This window comes from Oryx dammah, unplaced genomic scaffold, assembly GCF_014754425.2.
Source record: "Oryx dammah isolate SB20612 unplaced genomic scaffold, SCBI_Odam_1.1 HiC_scaffold_27, whole genome shotgun sequence".
In the NCBI taxonomy this organism is placed as follows: domain Eukaryota; kingdom Metazoa; phylum Chordata; class Mammalia; order Artiodactyla; family Bovidae; genus Oryx; species Oryx dammah.
In genome coordinates, this window is record NW_024070211.1 from 98,263,837 (window position 1) to 98,286,910 (window position 23,074).

General features: G+C 39.5%; 1 protein-coding gene and 1 long non-coding RNA gene across 14 annotated transcripts in view; one reads left to right on the forward strand and one right to left on the reverse strand.

The window, feature by feature from the left end:
• The window catches only part of LOC120854827, a 31,409-nt gene extending 10,104 nt beyond the window's left edge, over positions 1 to 21,305 (reverse strand). Inside the window, exons 1-2 of the long non-coding RNA XR_005719070.1 lie at positions 20,957 to 21,305; positions 19,320 to 19,455 (exon numbers count right to left, since the gene is read on the reverse strand). This is a non-coding gene — a long non-coding RNA (uncharacterized LOC120854827). The remainder of the gene's footprint in view (positions 1 to 19,319; positions 19,456 to 20,956) is intronic.
• The window catches only part of PKP4 (plakophilin 4), a 256,672-nt gene that overhangs the window by 204,643 nt on the left and 28,955 nt on the right, over positions 1 to 23,074 (forward strand). For 10 of the 13 annotated variants that reach the window (XM_040229137.1, XM_040229128.1, XM_040229138.1 and 7 more), the window contains 3 exons: positions 1,990 to 2,209; positions 8,468 to 8,600; positions 9,707 to 9,920. In XM_040229137.1, the coding sequence (XP_040085071.1) occupies positions 1,990 to 2,209; positions 8,468 to 8,600; positions 9,707 to 9,920 (567 nt within the window). The remainder of the gene's footprint in view (positions 1 to 1,989; positions 2,210 to 8,467; positions 8,601 to 9,706; positions 9,921 to 23,074) is intronic. The other 3 variants (XM_040229141.1, XM_040229132.1, XM_040229134.1) reach the window with 1 other exon arrangement.

Here is a 23,074-nt window from a genome sequence, read left to right on the forward strand (position 1 = left end):
TCCATTTAGATGTTAGATAAACAGTTACAAAAGCAGATCAATAAAGAGGAAAACAGAAGTTCATTTAGTACCTATTTATTTGTTGGCTTCCCTGGTGGCTAAGATGGTAAAGAATCTGCCTGCAATACAGGAGATCTAGGTTTGATCCCTGGGTAAAGAAAGATCTCCTGGAGAAGGGAATGGCTACCCACTCCAATATTCTTACCTGGAAAATTCCATGGACAGAGGAATGTAATGCCTGATGGGCTACAGTTCATAGGAGTCAGACATGACTGAACAACTTTCACATCATAGATAATATATTTTTGCCGTAGTTCAGTCTAAACAGTTATACTTTAGTTCACAAATAAGTTTGAATAGCTATAAATCTGACTCCTTGAGTTCGAAGCATATCAGAAAGAAAAGCCTTTGGGGGAATATTTCTTTGTAATTTTTGTTGCCTGGAATGCATCTTTAGAGAAAATCCTTATGTGAGCTATTGGCTTATCTTTGATTTGGTACATATGTGGCCCAGTATATTTGGTATTACTCTTTGTTGATACTGAATTTTTTCTGAATGTTTAAGTGATAAGATGTGAAATAAATATTCCTTATGATGGACTCAATCTAGGGCAGAATGCAGTGCTGACAGTTACAAAAATAGGGAGCTAGTGAGGGAAGGATTGAGAGTTTGGGATTAGCAGATGCAAACTAGCATATGTAGGATTGATGAACAGCAAAGACTTACTGTGCAGCACAGGGTATATTCAATATCCTGTGATTAACCAGAATGGAAAAGAATATGAAAAAGAATTTATATATATGTGTATATGTATATGAAATGGAGTCACTTTGCTGCATAGCAGAAATCAATACATTATAAATCAACTATACTTCAATAAAAATTTTTTAAGTCAAAAATGAAACATAGGAAGCTAGTGAATCACATTCTTGCACCCCTAGCCTCATGTGTGCCACACCATAGTCACTGATAGAGCAGAAACTAGAGCCTGTGACCCCGGGAGCTGCCAGAGTGTGCTACAGGTCTAATTTATAGATTCTCAAAGAGATCTCTTCTTTAAAAAAAAAAATTAGTGTAGATTTATTAACATACCCATAAATGAATTCTAGATAGCAATGATAACACCCTAAAGGCACAACTCTAAGAGCCATATCTCACAGACCACCACGAGGGAAAAGACTGTTATTGCAAAAACTGACAGTTGGGTCCACTGTGGGATTTTTCTTCTAAGAGAATATGACAATTTTTAATATATGTTAGTGGAAAAATATTTCACTCTTTTGGTCTACACATTGAAGAATTTTTTGTGAGGTTTAAGAAATAAATAATGTTATTAAAATATGTTAATTGCAGGAAGATTATAAACACAATCGTTGGAGACCTACCTATTGCAATAATTTGGGAAAAAATGTTAAATACACTGTGTGATACCTTATACATAGCATCAGGCAGTAATTTTAGGGAGTAGCTTTAAAAGAATTTGACTGATTTATCAGTCTTCTTTCCTGTAAAGTTTTTTTTTCAATGTTATCAAAATCACACATCTATAAATAAAATGTACATCAAAATAAGTAACCAGTATTCACTACATGTCCAAAGATTGGTTTCAATAATCTGTTTGAAAAAATATCTTGCTTGTTTTTTATTGTTAAAATTGTTATAAAATTTTCCTATTTATTTCTAAGATCATTTTCCTTTCTTTCACTTGCAGTTTTGTTACTGAATCTTAAATATATTAAGACTTACTATGGGAACAGATTTATAGTTTCATTTTTGCTCTTTCCTGCTAATAAAATTGATAATAATATTTGTGTTATATTAGAAACTTCAGTTCCTTTTTCCCACTAGTGAACTAGATTTGTAATATATAAAAGTAAGCAATTTATATAATTGTTAAAAACCCTTCTTAAAATTAAAAACATTTTTACTTTGAAAAGTATTTCTTTGTGGAGAACATACTAATCTTTTTTAAAATGTTGACTTTCTAGTAGGTGTTGGAAATCTGCAAAGGACGTCCAGCCAACGAAGTACCCTTACATACCAAAGAAATAATTATCCTCTGAACACAACAGCTACCTATGCGGAGCCCTATAGGCCAATACAGTACCGAGTGCAAGAGTGCAGTTATAACAGGCTTCAGCACCTAGCACCGGCTGATGGTGGCACAACGAGATCCCCGTCAATAGACAGCATTCAGAAAGACCCCAGGCAAGTACTAGCTAAGAGTCTCCAGAATGCCGCCATATCTCAGGAGTCACCCCGTTCCTTCATTCTTTTTCTTTTTCCCAAGGTGCCCTGTCTATTATAGTGTCAGTAAATTCTCATCTCTAATATTTTCCAGCACTGTAGGTCACTGAGGTTAATCTTTAAAGATGGTGTCCTTCTTTTGGTGCATTAATAATAAAGTTAGAGAATGCACAAGTCTATGTGAATATCTGCAGCATCCATCATTTTTCAAAATACTTTACCGGGGCAACTACCTGAGATAGCCTTAGTCTGAATTACACAAAAGATTTTAAAGGATAATTTTATACCCTTTCTTTTATCTTGACTGATTTTTTAGATGATGGCTTCAGAAAATGCATGAGGTTGTTTTATATTGGGAAGTCCCAGTGTCGTGTATATTTTGAATCATGTTGGTCAGTGCTGTGTTGTGCTTTTATCAACTAGGTCCTTTGAAAAGCTTTTTGCCATTTTGAGGAAAATAGTTTACAAGAAATTCTCATATTGCATAAGCAAAAAATATTTATTTCCTTGTTTTAATTTTATTTGGTCTTGTAGAAAACGTGTTTATTAAGATATGCACGAGTCATTTAGTACTTGATTGATTTTGAAAAACTAGCTTCATGTCTTTAATGAAAGTCATTTAAAATATTCAGGAAATGAAGATTTTTAGAAACTAAAAGAGAATTTTAACTTCTGAATGAGTGATATTATTTCTAAGTTTTAAGCAGCTTGAGTGTTATTTTAAGGCATATATTAGCAAGATTTCATTCTCTCTTCACCCACAAATAGTTATTTCACTGAAAGATTGTTATAATTATCAATTCATTTTTAGCAGCCTACCAGCTCATTCTAATGAATGTGAATTTAAAGCGTGAGTGAGCTTTGGTTATTAAAACAAAATAACCTTATATACTTTGAACTGAGTGGGAAGCCCACTGCCCCACTAAAACCACGCCGCCTATTCACTCTTTTGCCTAAAAATTTTTTACAGTGTATGTGTACATTTGATTGAGCTATTCCTGTTTGCCCCCATTCTGTCATTTTAAGGATTTTTAAAAATAATTTGTCTAATAGCACCTCCAGTATAATTAAATTAAAATTTTTTACATGATTTTGTTTTTTTTAAGTCCTCACCGGAACAACAGAGTAGGGCACTCTGATAATACAGAAATTCTCTAAAGGGTTTTGAATTGTAGATCATTTAGACCGTGCCTTGGTTGAACCTGCTGAGAAAAGAATAGCTATCCAGAAAATCAGTGAAGTGTGATTAGAGCTTTGAGTTTAGTATGCATTCCTGAAGACTTAAGTTTTGACCTCTGTTTTGAACTGATTCATTATAAACAAGGATTTCATGTCTGGTTAATACACTTCAGTTATTCATAGTATGATAATTTCATAGTCTGATGCATAAAACTATTGTGGCTAGCTTTGATTATGTGCAACTTCACTGATAATGTATTTTGTAAGATGAATAAATGATTATCTTATAATAATAGGTGCATTTATTCTAGTCAAAACTGGAATCTAAGTGAGTTTAAAGTTTGAATATTCAAACCAAAGTAAAGACTCATGACAATTTTAGTTTTAAAAATAACAACTTTAATATTTTTATTCACTTGTATACCTACTTTGTCATTAATGCCACATCATAGTTAGCCTGACAGTTTCCTTGTAAGACTGAAGAAATTATTGATGTTTTCTATATATAAGGGATGAATTTTTTTAATAATGATCTAGTTTAGAGCCAAAATGTATTAATGGTACAAATAATTCATCTGAAAGAAGGAACAAAGTACTGTGGAAAGTGGCAGTGAGACAGAATTCATGTTATTCTTTTTGAGGAGGGCTTCAGCTCTGACACTCACCAGCATAATTCCATTTACCGTCTCTTTGATCTTTATGCTATTGTCAAATATTTTACTTCTACATACATTGTAAAGCCCATGATATGGTACTGGTATTTTTACTGTAAATAGTCACTGGTCTTTTTAAAAAATTACATGAAGTCAGAAACATGACCTTTTTATTCTCCTACAGAATTATTTATAGTTTCCTGCACATCTTCCTATAAATTCTAGTTTCCATCTCAACTCATTTCCCTTCAGCCCAAAGAACTTTCTCTAGCTTTTCTTGTGTTACATGTCTGCTGGCAACACATTCTCTCGGCTTTAACTTATCTGAAAGTGTTTTTATTTACTAATTTTTAAAGGCTGTTTTTGCTAGATATAAGATTCAGGATTAATAAGCTTTCATTTTCAGTACTTTAAAAAGGACATTGTTCATTATCTTCAGATTCCGTAGTTTCTGATGCAAAATCAACCAACATTTGCATTATTTTTCTCATTAGAATAATGTATCTTTTCTCTGACTGACTTTCATATTTTTTCTCTTTTTGTTGACCTTTAGCAGTTTTACTCTAACAAGGCTTAGTTATATTTTTCTTCTATTTAACCTGTTTGGGGTTCACTGAAATTCTTTATGTGTTGGTGATTTTACCAAAGTTGGGACATAGTTAACTATTATTTCTGTAAATATATTTTTCTGGTCCAGAATTCACTCTTTTCTCCTGAAATTACTTAACACCATCTCACAGGTTACTGAAGTTCTGCTCACTTTTAAAAAGTCTTTTTTCTCTGTGTTCTTCATATAAGACTTTATTAATCTGTCTTCAGATTTGCTTTTTTTTCTCCGCTGGGCTCCAATCTGTTAAGCCCATCCAGTGAAATTTTTTTCAGACAATTTGGCTTTTTTTTTTTTTTTTAATAGTTTTCATGTCTCTGATGACATTCCCCATCTATTCACTCCTTAAATACATCTTTTGCATTATGTTGTTGAGTGTATTTATAAAAAGCATTTTAAAATCCTCTGATCTTTCCAACATCTATGTTTTCTGTAAGTCTGGTTCTGTTATTTTCATCTTTGAGAGTCACATTTTTCTGTTTCTTCTTACACCTTGTAGTTTTAAATTATAGCCTGGTTGTTGTGGATGACACATTGTTAGCACTCTGTGTTGTCTCCTCTTAGGGTTCTAAGCTTTATTGTGGCAGATAACTAAATTACTGACAGGTGCTTTGATCATTCACAATTGATTCTGTTCCTTACTAGCACAGATCTATTTTAGATTTGTTTTACTCCCTAGCACATGGCCCTTTCTCTGTGTCATTGTTGTTACTCCTAAACATGGCCTTTGTGGAGACTAAATGCTAAGGTGATCAGTATGGTCTGCACTGTAACTGGGCTGGAAGTCCAACATCACCTGGTATGTGTTCGGTTCTCATTCTGCTCTCCACCAAACCTGCATATATGCAGGGCTCATATATACATATACAGTTTAGTGCTCAACTAACGACTTGTGAGCAGACCATACACAGACTTGCAGCATCTCCTCTGCATAGCCCTCTCCTCCCCAATATCCTGCCCTGCAAATTTTAACCTCTTTAGCATCTCCGGATTCCAGTCTTTCCCCCTCAGTTAACTAAGACCATCATGCCCAAATGAACTTGCCATCCAGCCAGCCCATGAATTGATAGCAGTCATTCCAGGATAAATTTCTGCTGAAAATCAAGTTTGGAGTTGATGCCAGCTGAGCCTAACTCCCCATCTCCAGCTGGAGCCCAACCTTTGTGTTGTCTGGCCTTAGTGATACCCAGGGACACTAAGAAATCTTGACCATTTAAAGAGAACAGAGTGTATATTCATAATGATTGAGTCTTCAAGAAAAGATTAAATCATACTCCTTGCACTCTGCTAATTACCTTGTAGATCTATATAGTAAGCTGTAGACAGATTTTCATTAGAAATAGTTAACATAGTTTCAATGCATAAGTGAAAATCTGCCTTTTACAGAGACTGCCCCTACTTAGTATATATAGTTCATTTTTCAGGGCTGATGAATGTTAGTGAAATATATATCCTAATTCTAAGTATTTAAAATACTTTAATATATATCACCACAATTTAGTCATCACAACCAGCCTAAGAAGAAGTTAGAAATAATAGTTTTATTGTTCCTATTTTACAGATGGGAAAACTGGAGTTCTAAATAAATGGTTTTCAAAATCACATCATAATTGAAAGACCTTGGACTTAAACATAGGCAGTCTAGCTCCAAATTCTGTGCTTTTTCTGTTGTGTTATCCTCTCTCTCTTGGCATTTGTGGTTTTCTTAGTGCCTGTCTATCCCCCAAACTGGAAATCTCCATCTCATCCTTGACTTAAGTTTTCAGTAAGTGGATTGTCTGGCTGCTGTGCATAGAATAGACGAAGGAGGGGTGATATTTGAAGGACAGTGAGCCCAGGTGGCATGTTATTGGTTCAGCCAAGATGGAAAGAGTAGGTGGGTTGGATTTATATTAAATATTTTGGAGATAGTTAACAGAGTTTGTAGGTGGATTGGATGAGAAAGATAAAAGGAAGAGAAAAATCAGGATGATCCTGTTTTATTTTGGGCAAATGTGGGGATGGTGGATAGTCTCCTTGCCACCAATTTTTCCCAATTCTAGTATATTCTCTACTTGGCCACCAGAGTTATCTTCCTTATAAATGTGACCATATTGCATTCTCTCACTCTTCTGCTTTGCTTCAAAACCTCTACCAGGTAACTTTCCCTGTGTGGGAGAAACACACATGAACCACTGAACTCCACCTCTTAATTACTAATGCCAGGTTCCTTGTCTATCTATATCTAATGTTGTTTGATAGTGCCTACCTCATGGGGCAACAGTCAAGCTAAGTGAGATAATGTCTGTAAAGCTCTTGACATAATATCTGACACAGATAAACTCAGTAACAGTTCATGTTAGAGTATTAAGACTAAGCTTTTCTAGCTTGGCATTCATGACCCTGTACATAAAATCATGTCTTACTCAATGTTTGTATCTCCAGCACTTACTGTGGCACTTGTAGTAGGAATTCACTGATGGGTGGTATGAATGTGTGCGTGCAGGTATGAAATGACCTGCCCCTTTGAAGAGGATGAACCAGTTTGTAACAGTTTACTCCATCCTGTTATCAAAGTTTGCAGATGTGTTGCATTGTGAATCATTTATAAGAAACTTATCTTTATGCAACATAAGCATAAAATCACATTTAACAAGGATACCAAATAATGAGCCATTTAAATGGCATCAGAAAATTCTGACAATATAGTATTATCTTTTTTTAAAAAATGGTATGAAAATATGTATGTATATTTAGTATGATTGTATACTCATTATACAAGAAAGGGGTTAGTACAGGGGTGAGGGCACAGACTCTGAAAGTTGATCGCTTGCTTGCTCTGTCGTGTCTGACTCTTTGCAACCCCGTAGACTGCCATGGGATTCTCCAGGCAAGAATACTGGAGTGGGTTGCCATTTGCTTCTCCAAGGGATCTTCCCAATCCAGGGATTGAACTCTCATCTCCTGCATTGCAGGCAGATTCTTTACTGCTGAGCCATCAGGAAAGCTCACCTGAAAGCGGATGCCTGGATTCAAATGTTGCTCGGCTGTTGACTAGCTAGGTGTCTTTAGGCAAGTCGCTTAGCACTTCTGCTTCAGCCTCCAAATCTGAAAGACTGCTTTAAGTATAAATGCATTAATATAAATAAAATGCCTGGAATAGTGCCTGGCACAGAATAGGTGCTCAGGAAATATTACATGCTACTTAATAATAATACAGTTTTTAACAATTCTGTACACACACATGTGCACACTTGGTATGTTGAAAAAAGACCAACAGGAAACATAAACAGTGGTTTTCTCTGGATATAGGATTACTGGAAAAAAAATTTATCATGTTTTATATTTATTATAATCAAGAGCAACCATATATACTAGATTTCTTATAAACCAGCAGGCATGTGGTATTTCCACCAGGCTTCTTCCTCCCTCCCCAGACCTGACATCTTCTCAGCTAGCTGAAGTGCACTTGCACTCGCACCTGCAAATTTCTTGCAGAGGCAGAAAGGCCTAAAATTAGAATCGGGAGAAGGAAAACAAAAGTGGAAAAGTAACTCATATTAAGAACCTCCTTTGTGCCCCTGATTCTTCCTGTGCATCATGATTTCTTTAAGATCATAAGTATCTGTGATATGTTCATCAGTGGAAAAATATTACTTATGTATATTTTTAAATTTTTTATTTTTTAGGATTTTTGTAACGTCCTATTGTGCTCTCCACTCTCTTCTTTCGACAGATGTTTTGCTCAGTTTATGGTGGACCCCGGGCCCCCCTTTCTGAAGCCATGTTTCTCTCTTGCAGGGAGTTTGCCTGGCGTGATCCTGAGTTGCCTGAAGTCATTCACATGCTGCAACACCAGTTCCCGTCAGTTCAGGCGAACGCAGCGGCCTACCTGCAGCACCTGTGCTTTGGTGACAACAAAGTGAAGATGGAGGTGCAGGACCAGGGCCTGGGGTGCCCATGGCTGCAGGCGGGGAATGGGGAGGGGGCAGTACCTCTCTGTTTAGCAGCTGCGTGCTTGCATGCTTGAGCAATGGCCCAGTGCGTCTGGAGGCCCTTTAACAGAGATGTTTTGATACCAGTTACTCTTTTACTTCTCAACTGTACATTTCAGTATTTCTTGGGAAAAGCTGCAATGAGGATATTTCTGGAAGTACATTTAGCTTTTTCAAATCATGTATCCACTCATTACCTTATTTATAAAACATGAAGCAAAATCAATTTAACCTGCAGTTTTAAAAGTATTTTCTGTAAATCTATTAGATACAAATTATAATATGTATTTGTGAGCTCACGTATTTTATGAGATTCTGGTCAAGATCGGTGCCAGCACGTAATTAAGTAAAGGATTTATAGCCATTACTAATTCTGAATACATATGAATATTTTATTTCAGATTTTAAGCATTTGGGGCTTTTATTGAAAATAGTGAGTCACTGGTTTTGGCTGGATTTCACATTTTTAAGCCATTTTTCCCCCTGCAGTGTCATGCAGCATTTATTTTTTTCATCCCTTAAAATTTAGAACAACATGCAGTTACAGACCTACAGGTAGATGCTGTAGATAAAGCCCCCAAATAATAATATACTAATGAAGTGACAAATAGGAAGAAAATTTAGAAGAGGAGAGTCACCCAGAGACACAATTCTAGAAAGCCAGTGACTTCGGTCAAACTCCCCTCCTGTGTTTTCTTCAACCCTGTGTAACTTTGTTGTGCTTGTGTATTTGTGCATTTCACTCAGAAACAACAGCGTGATCCCTGTGTACGTTCAGAGGTTCATGTGTGAGTGTGCTACCTGCATATGGCCCTTAATCCAGCTAGGGTCTCCCTTCCCTTCTTTAAGCCATGAACCTGTGAAAAGAGCTTCATCTTAGACAGTGTCCTTAAAATATATAAAGCACGTTTCTTGGAATAAAAAGTACCCTTTTGAAATGATCTGAAGTTATCTGTTTTCCGTGATCTTTCCATTATTGTCTTTTGTTTGACCTCTGATTGACCATATGTCACTTAGGTCTGTTACTTAATATTTTTCATTCTAGGTGTGTAGGTTAGGGGGAATCAAGCATCTGGTTGACCTTTTGGACCACCGAGTTTTGGAAGTTCAGAAGAATGCTTGTGGTGCCCTCCGAAACCTTGTTTTCGGCAAGTCTACAGATGAAAATAAAATAGCAATGAAGAATGTTGGCGGAATACCTGCCTTGTTGCGACTGTTGAGAAAATCTATTGATGCAGAAGTAAGGGAGCTGGTCACAGGTGGGTGCAAAATGTGATCTTGTCTTGAAGGAGGTGTTGAAAACCATCTAGACGCTGCCCACGTATGGTGGCATTGCGAAGGACTTTAGAAGGTCTCGGTAGCAGATGATGATACAGTGCTCACAGCTGTGACAGTGGCTCATGCAAGTTACTCTAATGACTCAGAAGGCACTTGCAGCGCTAGAGTCGTCTTTTCTAGTCTCATTCATTGAGCAAGTATCAGCTAACAGATGTCTTATTCACAAAGGGTTGAATACATTGTTTTTCATTACTTACTCCATCAGTTCAGTTCAGTTCAGTCGCTCAGTTGTGTCCGACTCTTTGCGACCCCATGAATTGCAGCACGCCAGGCCTCCTTGTCCATCACCAACTCCTGGAGTTCACTCAGACTTGGGTCCATCGAGTCAGTGATGCCATCCAGCCGTCTCTTCCTCGGTCGTCCCTTTCTCCTCCTGCCCCCAATCCCTCCCAGCATCAAAGTCTTTTCCAGTGAGTCAACTCTTCGCATGAGGTGGCCAAAGTATTGGAGTTTCAGCTTTAGCATCATTCCTTCCAAAGAAATCCCAGGGTTGACCTCCTTCAGAATGGACTGGTTGGATCTCCTTGCAGTCCAAGGGACTCTCAAGAGTCTTCTCCAACACCACAGTTCAAAAGCATCAATTCTTCGGCACTCAGCCTTCTTCACAGTCCAACTCTCACATCCATACGTGACCACATGAAAAACCATAGCCTTGACTAGACGGACCTTAGTCGGCAAAGTAATGTTTCTGCTTTTGAATATGCTATCTAGGTTGGTCATAACTTTTCTTCCAAGGAGTAAGCGTCTTTTAATTTCATGGCTGCAATCACCATCTGTAGTGATTTTGGAGCCCCAAAAAATAAACTCTGACACTGTTTCCACTGTTTCTCCAGCTGTTTCCCATGGTGTGCTGAGACCGGATGCCATGAGCTTCGTTTTCTGAATGTTGAGCTTTAAGCCAACTTTTTCACTCTCCTCTTTTACTTTCATCAAGAGGCTTTTTAGTTCCTCTTCACTTTTTGCCATAAGGGTGCTGTCATCTGCATATCTGAGGCTATTGATATTTCTCCTGGCAGTCTTGATTCCAGCTTGTGTTTCTTCCAGTCCAGCGTTTCTCATGATGTACTCTGCATAGAAGTTAAATAAGCAGGGTGACAATATACAGCCTTGACGTACTCCTTTTCCTATTTGGAACCAGTCTGTTCCATGTCCAGTTCTAACTGTTGCTTCCTGGCCTGCATACAGATTTCTCAAGATGCAGGTCAGGTGGTCTGGTATTCCCATCTCAGAATTTTCCACAGTTTATTGTGATCCACACAGTCAAAGGCTTTGGCATAATCAATAAAGCAGAAATAGATGTTTTTCTGGAACTCTTGCTTTTTCAATGATCCAGTGGATGTTGGCAATTTGATCTCTGGTTCCTCTGCCTTTTCGAAAACCAGCTTGAATATCAGGAAGTTCACGGTTCACGTATTGCTGAAGCTTAGCTTGGAGAATTTTGAGCATTACTTTACTAGCATGTGAGATGAGTGCAATTGTGCGGTAGTTTGAGCATTCTTTGGGATTGCCTTTCTTTGGGATTGGAATGAAAACTGACCTTTTCCAGTCCTGTGGCCACTGCTGAGTTTTCCAAATTTGCTGGCATATTGAGCCAGCATCATGTTTCAGGATTTGAAACAGCTCAACTGGAATTCCATCACCTCCACTAGCTTTGTTGGTAGTGATGCTAAGGCCCATTTGACTTCACATTCCAGGATGTCTGGCTCTAGATGAGTGATCACACCATCGTGGTTATCCGGGTCGTGAAGATCCTTTTTGTACAGTTCTTCTGTGTATTCTTGCCATCTCTTCTTAATATCTTCTGCTTTTGTTAGGTCCATACCATTTCTCTCCTTTATCGAGCCCATCTTTGCATGAAATGTTCCCATGGTATCTCTAATTTTCTTGAAGAGATCTCTAGTCTTTCCCATTCTGTTCTTTTCCTCTATTTCTTTGCATTGATTGCTGAAGAAATTACTCATTTTAAATAGATTTGGTTTCCTTTGGTATGAAAATAAACTGTACTTAATGGATTGGCTACCTGCCACTTCAGTTCAGCCAGTGTCTGAATGCCTATTAGTATCTCAGACACTTCTCCAGGTAATTGGAGATGTAAAATGAATAAAAGTCCCTGCCCTCATGTAGCACTCCGATTCGAGTGGAGCACAAGTGGTTTTCTGTGAATGTCAGTGAAAAGTGCAGGTGCCGAACTCAGTAGAGGTTGCACTGGGAGCACAGCTGATGGGGAGGGAAGTTCTCTGGTCAGTGTGAAACCAAAGGTGGCCTGAAGGTTGAGGAGGCATTGGCCGGGTACAGAGAGGGTATATTTCCAGTCGCAGGCAGAGGCTCGGAGACAGCATGGGATCTAGGAGCAGAGCTATCAGCAGAAGGGGTATTCTGCAAGAAGACAAGACCAGAGAGAAACACAGGCCTGGTTTGGGGAACTTGTGTTCCAGATGCAGAGGGAGGGATTACGGGGCATGACATGGCTGCTGCTGCGGCTGCTGCTACTTCAGTCATGTCCGACTCTGTGTGACCCCATAGACGCAGCCCACCAGGCTCCCCCGTCCCTGGGATTCTCCAGGCAAGAACACTGGATGGGTTGCCATTTCCTTCTCCAATTGGGCTTTTCAGTGAGTTCTTCCAGCAGGCAATTGGGTGGGGGATTGATTTAAAGTAGAGGAGCCTGGCACCTGAGAGGGCTGTGAGGAGGTTAGGAGTCTAGAGATAATAACTTGTACTATTCACTGGTAGTGGGCAGTGAAGAAGAGGGAGCAATGAGAGAAATATTTCATGGCCAGGGCTTGATTGTCAAATCTGGGGAGTGAGCAACCCAGAGAAACAGTGATGCTTTGTCTTGAGGTCAAGCTAAAAAAACCATTCTGCAGGAGGATGAATAAATGACAGCACTATTTATAGTAGAATATTAGGGGGAAACACTGAGCATTCATTGGTAGAGAAATGGTTAAATAAATGGCAGTACATTCACACAGCGAAACTACGTGCTGCTGCTGCTGCTAAGTCGCTTCAGTCACGTCTGACTCTGTGCGACCCCATTGATGACAGCCCACCAGGCTCCCCCGTCCCTGGGATTCTCCAGGCAAGAACACTGGAGTGGGTTGCCGTTTCCTTCTCCAATGCATTAAAGTGAAAAGTGAAGGTAAAGTCGCTCAGTCGTGCCCGACTCTTAGTGACCCTATGGACCGCAGCCTACCAGGCTCCTTCGTCCATGGGATTTTCCAGGCAAGAATACTGGGGTGGGTTGCCATTGCGAAACTACATAGAAAGGTTAAAATAAGTGGATTAGCACTATCTGTAGCAACAGAGAAATCTCTACAACTGTTTGCAGAATGATAAACCCAGTATGATACTATAGTATAAGTGTTAAAGTGTGCAGGTTGAGGCTATAATTTATTTTTTGATAGAGACACACGCAAGAAAGGTAAAATTTTTTATTAAAATGATAAAAGATTCAGGATAGTTGGTTATGTATACAGGGCTCAGGTGGAGAAAAAGGGATTGGGGAGTAAAATCCAGCTCCATTTCTTTAAAAAGAAAGAGAAATCTAAAACAAATAAGATAAAATGTTAATGCAGCTGATCCTTGGATAACCTGAGGTTTGGAGGCACTGATCCCCTGTGCAATCAAAACTCTGTGTGTAGCTTACAGTCAGCCCTCCACATATGTAGTTCCTCCATATCGACAGTTCTACATCCATGGATCTGACCAACCACCAGTTGTACAGTTCTGTAGTTTTTACTATTAAAAAAAAAAGCCACATTATTAGTGGATCCATTTCAAACCCATATTGTTCAGAATTCAATTTCATTTAACAAAACTAAGGGTAATAGACATCTGGGTGTTTGTTTTATAGTTGCTTTGCTATTTTTCATGCTTGAAATAGTTAACTTAAAAAATTTTAACAACATTTTTTTTCAAAATTAAACCCATTCCCCAGTGGCTTCCACTGTTAAATCAGAGCTTAAGGTTCTGTCAGCTCTTATTCAGTCACACTTAGGAATATATTAATAATAAACCATCTTGAATCTAATATTTAGTCAAGGGGAATCAGCTTTCTTGTAAGATATTAATGTTCAAAGTAAATACCCTGTATTCAAATAAAGTATGAAAATTATGTACTAAAAGTAGAATCCACGTTATGTATAATCTTAAACTCCAAAATGGATTGCTTGCCCTAATGTAGTTTGAATATTAATGCTTTAACACATCTAAATTACATATTGATTTAGGCGTATGTACTTCCTCTTTATAAAATGTTCTTAAAACATCAAACCCTCTCACACCAAAAAACTAATTTATTTGTATTTACATACTATGTATTGTGTGTGTGTATGAATTGAAAATTAGAACAAGAAATAGAATTAAGAAGAAAAGATTGTAGACATACCATTTAAGAAGTTAGGACAGTCACTGTGATTACACCCCAAAATTTATCTTAAGCTCCCTCTTAGGGAGGCATAGAGAAGATGGTGTTATTTGCAGTATATGAGTTTTTTCTTTCCTTATATGATATTTCTTTCCTATCAGTTTGAACATATATGTGAATGTTCGATGTTTTCTCCCAGTAACACACCTGTGCAGCCAGCAAGGCTACCGAATGATGTGTGCAGGCTCCCTGAGGGACCAGGGGCAATCCAAGGTCAACCTGACCTTGGAAACACAGCGTCTACTAGATCTGGTTCTCTTTGGATTAACTAGGCAGATTTATCATGGCTTGGTCCTTAGCATCCATAATGTGCAGCTTTTTTCTCTTCTGTCATAATTTCTCACAGGAAGGAGTCTTGGCAGCTTTTTTGTTTCTGAAGTTTTATCCTTGGGAGGAATTGTTACAGTGTCTTTCCTGAACTGAGCTCAAGAAATTTGTTATGATTTAGTGATAAACAAGAAGTAAAGTGCATGAAAGTTTGGTGATTTCTTTTTCATTTTAGAATAAATCAAATTTATTTGAAGTAGAGCCAGACTGTACTTCTAAGGGCTTTTATGTGCTAATTTACCTGGTGCATGCTCTGGATGGGAGTGCTAATTTAGCTGCTTTACTACATATTTCATCATTTCTATTTGGGAACAGTACTAGTTGCTGAGAACACAAGATATTTTAAGACTTGGACCTTGACCTTGAAAGGAGGATATGAGTTTTCCCAATTCAAAAAGCTATTTCCCTAATAGATTGTATCAGTTCCAATATAAAACTAGCAACAACCTCTGATATTTCTGTCTTAGAAACAGCTGCCAGTAGCTTTTAGCCTATTTTAGAAGTATTTTTTGGCCATAGTTATAGGATAGGGAATATTAACAACTGTTTTATAACTCTGTACTTGTACCTGTAACAATTTATGCTGGTGTGTGGATAGATTGCTTATGAAATAATTTTTGCAAAAGTAGGCTTTGCTTTGGAATGGGAGTAGCCAGTGTGTAAACAGGTCACAGAGATGACAATATAGAAAGGAGCTGGACCAGAGAACTTACAGAATTGAGTTTCCAGTTTCAAAATGCTATATGTTAGCCCAAGTTTGATTTGTATATAAACATTATCTACCTAATATGAAACTACCAAGTCATAGTATAAATTGAGCAGTTACTTGGCAGTGTATGTGTATTATATTTATACATTTATTTGTAGGTTAAGGTTTATGGAGACAAGAAAAATTTATTCACATTTCTCAATTCCAGAATTTAGTAGTACCAACTTTAATTATCAGTAGTGGTTTGTTGTTATTTTAAATTTTATTTATTTATTTATTCATATTTTTAGCTGTGCTGGGTCTTCATGGTGGTGCATGGGCTTTCTCCAGTTGCAGTGAGTGGGGGCTACTCTAGTTGTGGTGCAAAAGGCTTCTCGTTGCAGTGGATTTTCTTGTTGCAGAGCTCAAGTTCTGCACATGGACTTAGTTGCCCCATGGCATGTGGAATCTTTCTGGACCAGGGATTGAACCCATGTCCCCTGCATTGACAGGTAGATTCTTAACCCCTGGAACCACCATGGACATCCTCAGTAGTGTTTTAAGAGCAACTAATCCCTGATATGTTTTAGAGAGTGACAACATCTAGAGATCCTTCTGCCCTTTCATTAACTATTCCTCAAGTCAAATACTCATAAACTGTCTCTAAATGATAGAATCACAAGATTGGAGAGGACCTCAAAATTCATTTTGCCCATCAGCCGTCTAATGCCTGGAGCCCCTGGGTGGCTTCCCTGGTATGCAAGCCGTCCACCATTTGCTTGAACCCACAGGGACAGGGAAGTCACTACTTTGTCATTACTCAGTCATTAAGACTGAGCAGCAGGGTTGTCCAGAAAGCACCAAGAAAACATTAAGTACGACTGGAGAGGCAAGGAAGAGAAGCCCTCGGAAGCTCATTTTGCCTAAGAATAGCCACTCCAGTATTCTTGCCTGGAAAATTCCATGGACAAGGGGAGCCTGGTGGCTACAGTGCATGAGGTTGCAGTCGGACATGACTAAGCGTGCACACACATAGCCCCAAATCCAGCCTTCCAGACTGCTCCTGACTGGGAAAGCATGTTCCAGTCTGAACCATTTTCACTGCAGCACATCTGCTCCAGACTTGGCTTGTAGGGTGAGCTATGTGACTGCGTCACCCCGCACTCCCTGTCACCTGCCCATCTCCTAGAAGATACCCTCCACATACTAATGTTCTGCCAGAGTCTCCGCAAAACACTCTGACCCTGGCCAACCTTGCATGATGCTTGGTCTTCGTAGGTATAGCCTAAGTGTTCTTCACTTAAGTTATAGTCAACTTTGGATCATGAAATGTTAAAGCACAATGCAACTGTCATGTTCAAAATATTGTATCACTTGAAAATTGGTATCCCCTTGTTCTGTTGTTCTTAATATTAAGTAATTCAACCTAGTTATTAATCCAAAGCCCTTTTTTCTAGTTCCTTTTATTTCAGTTTGGCATTCTTAACACACTTCAGTGAAGAAGTTTTAGCTATTCTTTTAAAAAGATGTCTCGCCTTTGCTTTAAATATAATAACTATCCAGGGCCGACATTTTGGGCCACATCTTTATTTTCAGGGGAAAAAAGGAAAAAATACTTTTGGCCAAGTGTATTTTCCCAGGAGAGTTTGGCTGCCATTGTTAATTAAAATAGTTCTCTAATATGTAACATGATTCTGTGTTTTCTTCATTGTGTTGAACATTTTCCAGGTTGAAACCTAATGAGCTTTTCTTCCAGTAACTGCTGATATGTGTAGGTGAGGTTTGTATTACAAAGATAGTTTTTGCCTTTATTGTGCTTAAACCTGAAAGCTGCATGAAGTATGGTTTTCCCCCGGTTGGGTTGTAACATGAACATCTACTAGGTCACAGGCTATGGATGAAAAGTGGGATCATCTTGTCACTAGGAAAAATATGTTGAATTTACTTGTTCAGGATAATTAGTGTTTCTAAGCCAGGATATGTCAGCTTCAAGTTATCGAGCATCCTGAAAGTATCATTTTTTAAAACTATAGAAATTGAAGATATTGCGTGGAATCTGGAGGCCTGCCTTTTAATGCACCAGATGTCCCAAAATTATAACACTTCTCTTACCCCCATTAACACTGGTGTTAAATACCCAAAAGTAGCCTTTGGATAATAATGGACTTTGTTTAAATGACTGCCGTATTCACATTCCTTCCAATTTAGCAAGTGATTATTCATCCATATGGCTAAATAAAATATTTCCACACTGTTTATTTTAAAATTTTTGGATGTCAACAATGGATTCCAGACACTGTGAAGAACGTGAAATTACGCATATTCCTTTCCTGATCATCAGCTCCATATTTCTAATTAGTAAATTAATAAGAAAATGATAGCTGTGCACCGAGGAAGAGTAGATGGGCCAGGCTAAAGTTTAGCAAACAGCAGGACATCTTATAAAGAGCCAGAGCTTAATGGACATGGATTCAGCCTTTTGGACGGTTGCTTGCCATTACAGGATGAAACAATTGCTAAAGATGTCCCCTTGGCCTAATTAATGTGCCTTCAAAACAGTCATTTATTCTCTGATCCAGAGAGGAGTTGGCCTGCTACTGCTATGCTTTTTGTGGGCCCCTAGAGCTGTTCGGAGCCGCATGGGTAGTTTTCAGAAATCAAGCAGCATCGCCCCCCAATTCTCCGCACAAGTCGGTAGAGTCCTTACCACTTGGCCCACTTTATAAAATAATAGCATTTTATTATTAAATGCATTCTCTTCTTAACTGAACATTTCAAACCATAAAAACCAGTAATGAGAAATAAAATGACAAAAGTTTCATTGGTAGCAAGACAAAAATAGCTTGATAAAAGCAACAACTGCTAATTCAAAGTCACAGAACTTTGTGCTGGAAAGGGCCGTAAAGAAATCTATTCTGCCCCTGGGATTTCAGCATAAGAAACTAGGGTGCAGAGAGGTTGGCTTCCCTGGCTTGCAGGTTGGAACTGTTTCCTCCCTGCCTCTGCCTGCCCCAGCCCATCCCCCAAGTCTGGGGGAGGGTGCAAAAGCCCATTTTCACCTCTCATTTCCCTTAATCTTTCAAATTACCACCAAGAAGGAAAAAAAAAATCCCATATCTCCTTTACTGTCTGAATTTCACCCAGATGTATAGAGAAATATTTTTGAACTTAGTCACTAGCATGACTACATCAAACTAATGATCAGGTAGATCACATTTCAACATGTGAAATGTGATCTTAGCCTTGTATTTCAAGATTTGCATCCTGAGTATGAAAAGATTTGCCCTTGGAAATGGAATGTGACATTCTGTTTAGCGCGTAGGCTTCTGAACACCAAGCAGCATGAGGCAGTCAAGTGGGGAGACTCAAGAGTCTCCTGTAGAGTTCAAGTGGTCAGCCATTGGCCTGGGTGGGGTATCTCAGCATGAGCCAGGCCCCGTTAATGACACTGTCAGTAAACTAGCCAGCGTGTTAGTGTGAGAAGGATGAGAGCACATGACGAAATACCCAAAAATGATGCCCAGAAGACCCCACCCATGTTTCTCGGGTCTTTTGCAGTTTCGGAGTCTTTCTGATCTCTTAAGACCTAGGACTGGAGGCCCTTCTGCCTCTAAGCTGCTCTGCTTGGACCAGATGACTCGGTAGAAGCTTAGTGCCATTACAAATGCATAAGTACATTCTGGAACACAGAGAAGTCAGCTGTGGAACCTACGACTGCAGGAACTTTTTCCTAGGGCCATCTCTGTGATAGTGTAAATGCCTAACTCTGCGCCTGAAGTGACCTGAGGATACTTCTTTTAGAAGGATTTCCCTTCATGTGACCTGTTCACTTCTATAAACTGCCCCCCAGCAAAAGCAATCATCCTTTATGTGCCTTACGGGCCATTCTTGGTCAGCAATTCTGAATTGTAAGCTGATTTATTTTCAGAGGAAATGCCTTTCCAGGGTGCATAAGACTGTATCCCTACGTGATGTCATTAATCTTCTCAACCTGCCTCTGAAGTTGGGAGGTTACCTAGGTAAGAAAGAATATGATGAAATGCAAATGTGGGTCTGTAAATGGAGCTTTAGAAATTGATAGATCTTTTTAAAGATGCTGTGATCCACCTTTGTATCTGAAAAATCACAGAAACAAAGGCTAACCCTGACGTTCTTTAAAGACTCTATACAGATAAAGATTAATCATTTGGGTCCTTTGGCTGGGGAAAATTTAAACAGCCAGAGTAGTCCCCTTCCAATTGAATATTCAGGCTGGGACCACACTGTGTGCAGCATCTGAGCCATCATTCACTGTGATGGGAACCAGAGGTCCTGACCACCATGACCACAGCAGGGTCCGAGTTAGCCTTCCCATGCCTGGTATGGAGTATGTGTTAGCTGAGCAGGAAATCTCGGAGCAACCAGGGTCACAAAGCAAGCCCCGCAGGCTGGCTGGGCCAGGCCTCCCTGTGGGACCCAGCTCTCGAGGCAGCTGCACTGCTCCCCACCTAGGATGCCACTGTGCCAACCAGCAATGAGTGTAGCAAAGCCTAGGCTGTCAGCGGAGGCACAGGAAGAAGAAAGCCAGGAGGTAGGAGTGTAAGCCAGGCCCAGGACTGCACATTCAGCTAGTTTGAGGGTCACCACACGTTTTACAGTTGAGTTACAGTTGGTGGCTCAGACAGTAAAGCATCTGCCTGCAATGCAGGAGACCCAGGTTCGATTCCTGGGTTAGGAAGAGCCCCTGGAGAAAGAAATGGCAATCCACTCCAGCACTGTTGCCTGGAAAATCCCATGGACGGAGGAACCTGATAGGCTACAGTCCATGGGGTCACAAAGAGTCGGACACAGCTAAGCGACTTCACTTCACACATGTCTTAGGAATCTGTTGAGATGGTCTCTTCTTGGGAACCCTGGAGATGATTATCCCACCATGACTTGTTTTCCTGGGAATTTCTCCAGAGAAAGCTATTACTATAATTAAAGACACTCTCATAATAATTGCTTTCCCATTATTTCATTTCTGTCTCAGTGTCATAATTTATTCACAGCATTCCCGTCCTAGTGGAAAGTTTGAGACATTTACCTGAAGCCACAAATAGCAAGTACTGCTCACACTATTTTTTCCCACTCCCCCTGTGATTTCCTCGTCTCTGTCAACTGAACCGTAGTCTCACACATGAGCTGAATTATTGACTCATCTTTGACATCACCCTCAGCTTATATCAGGCTCCAAACTCTCATCACAAGCATCCTCCCTCCCTCTTCCCGTCCCCTCCACACTCCTTCAGGTCCTCATCACGTGTTCCCTGAAGTACTGTCCTTGGACACAGGCTCTGCCCCTCCTGGTCCCTCAGTGTCCTGTCCCCTCCTGGGATGACCCCTGGCCTTACAGTCCACACCTCCCCACCTGCCAGCCAAATCTACAGACCCTGAGCTCACCTTCCCTTCTGGGCCAACCCCAGCCTCAAGGTTCCCCCATTCCTGCCCCTCTCAGAGGGAAGAGCACCCCAAGCCCACTTCCGCCTGGCCTCTACCTTTCACACTCCTGCATGCATGCCATGGTCTCCAGTTCCACACCAAGGTGGAGCTTCACCTGCTCAGTGAACATCCAGGGAGAGGCGACCTGGTATTGGGAGCGAGTGTGGGCTCCAGAGTCTGATCGACTTGTTTCCTTCTTGCTCTCTGACCCCTGGCAAGTGCCCCTCACCAGCACCAGCTCCTCAGTGATAAGCACAGCACCTGCCACTTCGGGTTGCCGTGGAGTGTCTGACACAGACCGTATGCCAGCTGGCCTTGCTGCTCTTCCTGCTGGTGACTCCTCGGTCACCGCTGCCTGGTGCTGTAACTCTGTGTGTCAAGGCCTCCTGGGAGCCAAGGGCCCGCCTATGTGTTTCCTTTAGTGTCTGCTGTAAAAGCACCCCTACCAGCACTTTTCCAAAGTATAAATGCAGTGCACGTGTTATGAACTTCCTAGTAGCCACATTACAACGGAAAAGAAACATGTTTATTTTAATAATATAATTTGTTTGACCCAACAGTTCCAAAATACCACTTCAACTTGTAAGCAGCACGAAAGCTATTAGTAAGGTGTTCTACACTCAGTTGTTTCACACCAGGTCTTCATAATCAGGTGCATATTTTACACTCAGCACATCTCAGTTTGGACTACCTGTACTTTGCATGCTCAATAGTCTAATATTTCTACCCCTCTTTTTCAAAGATGCTTGCAGGGTGGGGATACACAACTGCAGCCTGTTCCACGGAGCCCATGGATGCAGAATAGCTGGTGGGGGGCCGGGCATGAACATCTATACCACACAGTGTTCTGACCCCCAGAGAACTGAAACATGACCTGACTTGTCATGATGCTTGCTCTGGGCAGAGAACCATGGGGCCAAGACCTTACTGTCCCTCCTCTGAGTTAACACTCTTCACACCCCTATGGCTTGGGTGCCTGGTGGATATCTCGTGAAAGAGCATAACTAAAACAAGAACAAACACTGAGCATGAGGCCAGCTTATGAAGGAAAATGCAGGGGATGGTCAGTAGTGATACCTGAAGTGCACTGGTACTTTTTTGGCTGTTTTATTTTTCTTTCTTTTTTGCAGTGTCCATGAACTCTTGTGTTGTTCGGTGTTGGGTTTTTTGTTTTGTTGTTCCATTTTTTGATAACTAGGAAGCAACATGAATACTATATAAAAATGAATGGGCTTAGGTTTATTTCATATCAGAAAAAAATTGCATAGGCTGTTATGTATTTATGCTACTTGAAAAATAGCATTTTCCAAATGATGTTTGGTTTTCTAATATCCTTTAAGAAATACGTTTTTCAAATGGTGCTATTATTTTAATTAATCAGGTAAAATCAGTTTCTAATTTAACTATAAAATTAGCACTTGGCTCTTTGAATAGCTATAAAACTAGTTTTAAATGTGAGCTTTTTCAAAATTCTGCAGCCAAGGATTTATGTGAAATGGTATTCTAATTACTTTCTTCATACTTTGTGGGAAAAATGAGCTTTCATCTCTTATGGCAGTATTTCATTGTGGTTACTGGTTACTCTTAATTACATGTACTTTTTCTGTGGTAGAGAATAAGCAGCGTTTTCTTCAATAGGAGGCATGAAATTCCCTAACATATTCTAAATTGTTTATGCATGTTCATAGTTCTCACAACAAAAAAAAACTAATTATTTTGAATAAAAACCTCACATTTCCTAAGCTGAATTATAGTTCATTTTTAACTTTCTTTTATTGTGTGCTCTGCATAAGTGTAACCAGACATATAAAAGAATGAAAGCGTATTTCTTACCACTATGCTTGCCTAATGAAATTTAAATTAATATTAAATTTAGAAAAAATGCTCATCATACTGTAAAAAGTCAACATGCTGGATATCTCTGAAGCACATTCTGCATTAGGATGTTGGAGCTGGAGGTTTATCATGTTGATGGAGAATGCTAATCCTAAAGCTCTCTATTTCTTATCAGTCTCACTGCGTGTGGGAGTTAGTGTATTTTCTATTCATTACTTATTGCTCTAGGAACATTCTCCCTGACCCATTAAATGAAGCCCTAGACAGACTAAGTGGAAAGAATATTATTTTATTACTACTTTAGTGATGTGGGTGCACACAGGTATTATTAGTCGGTC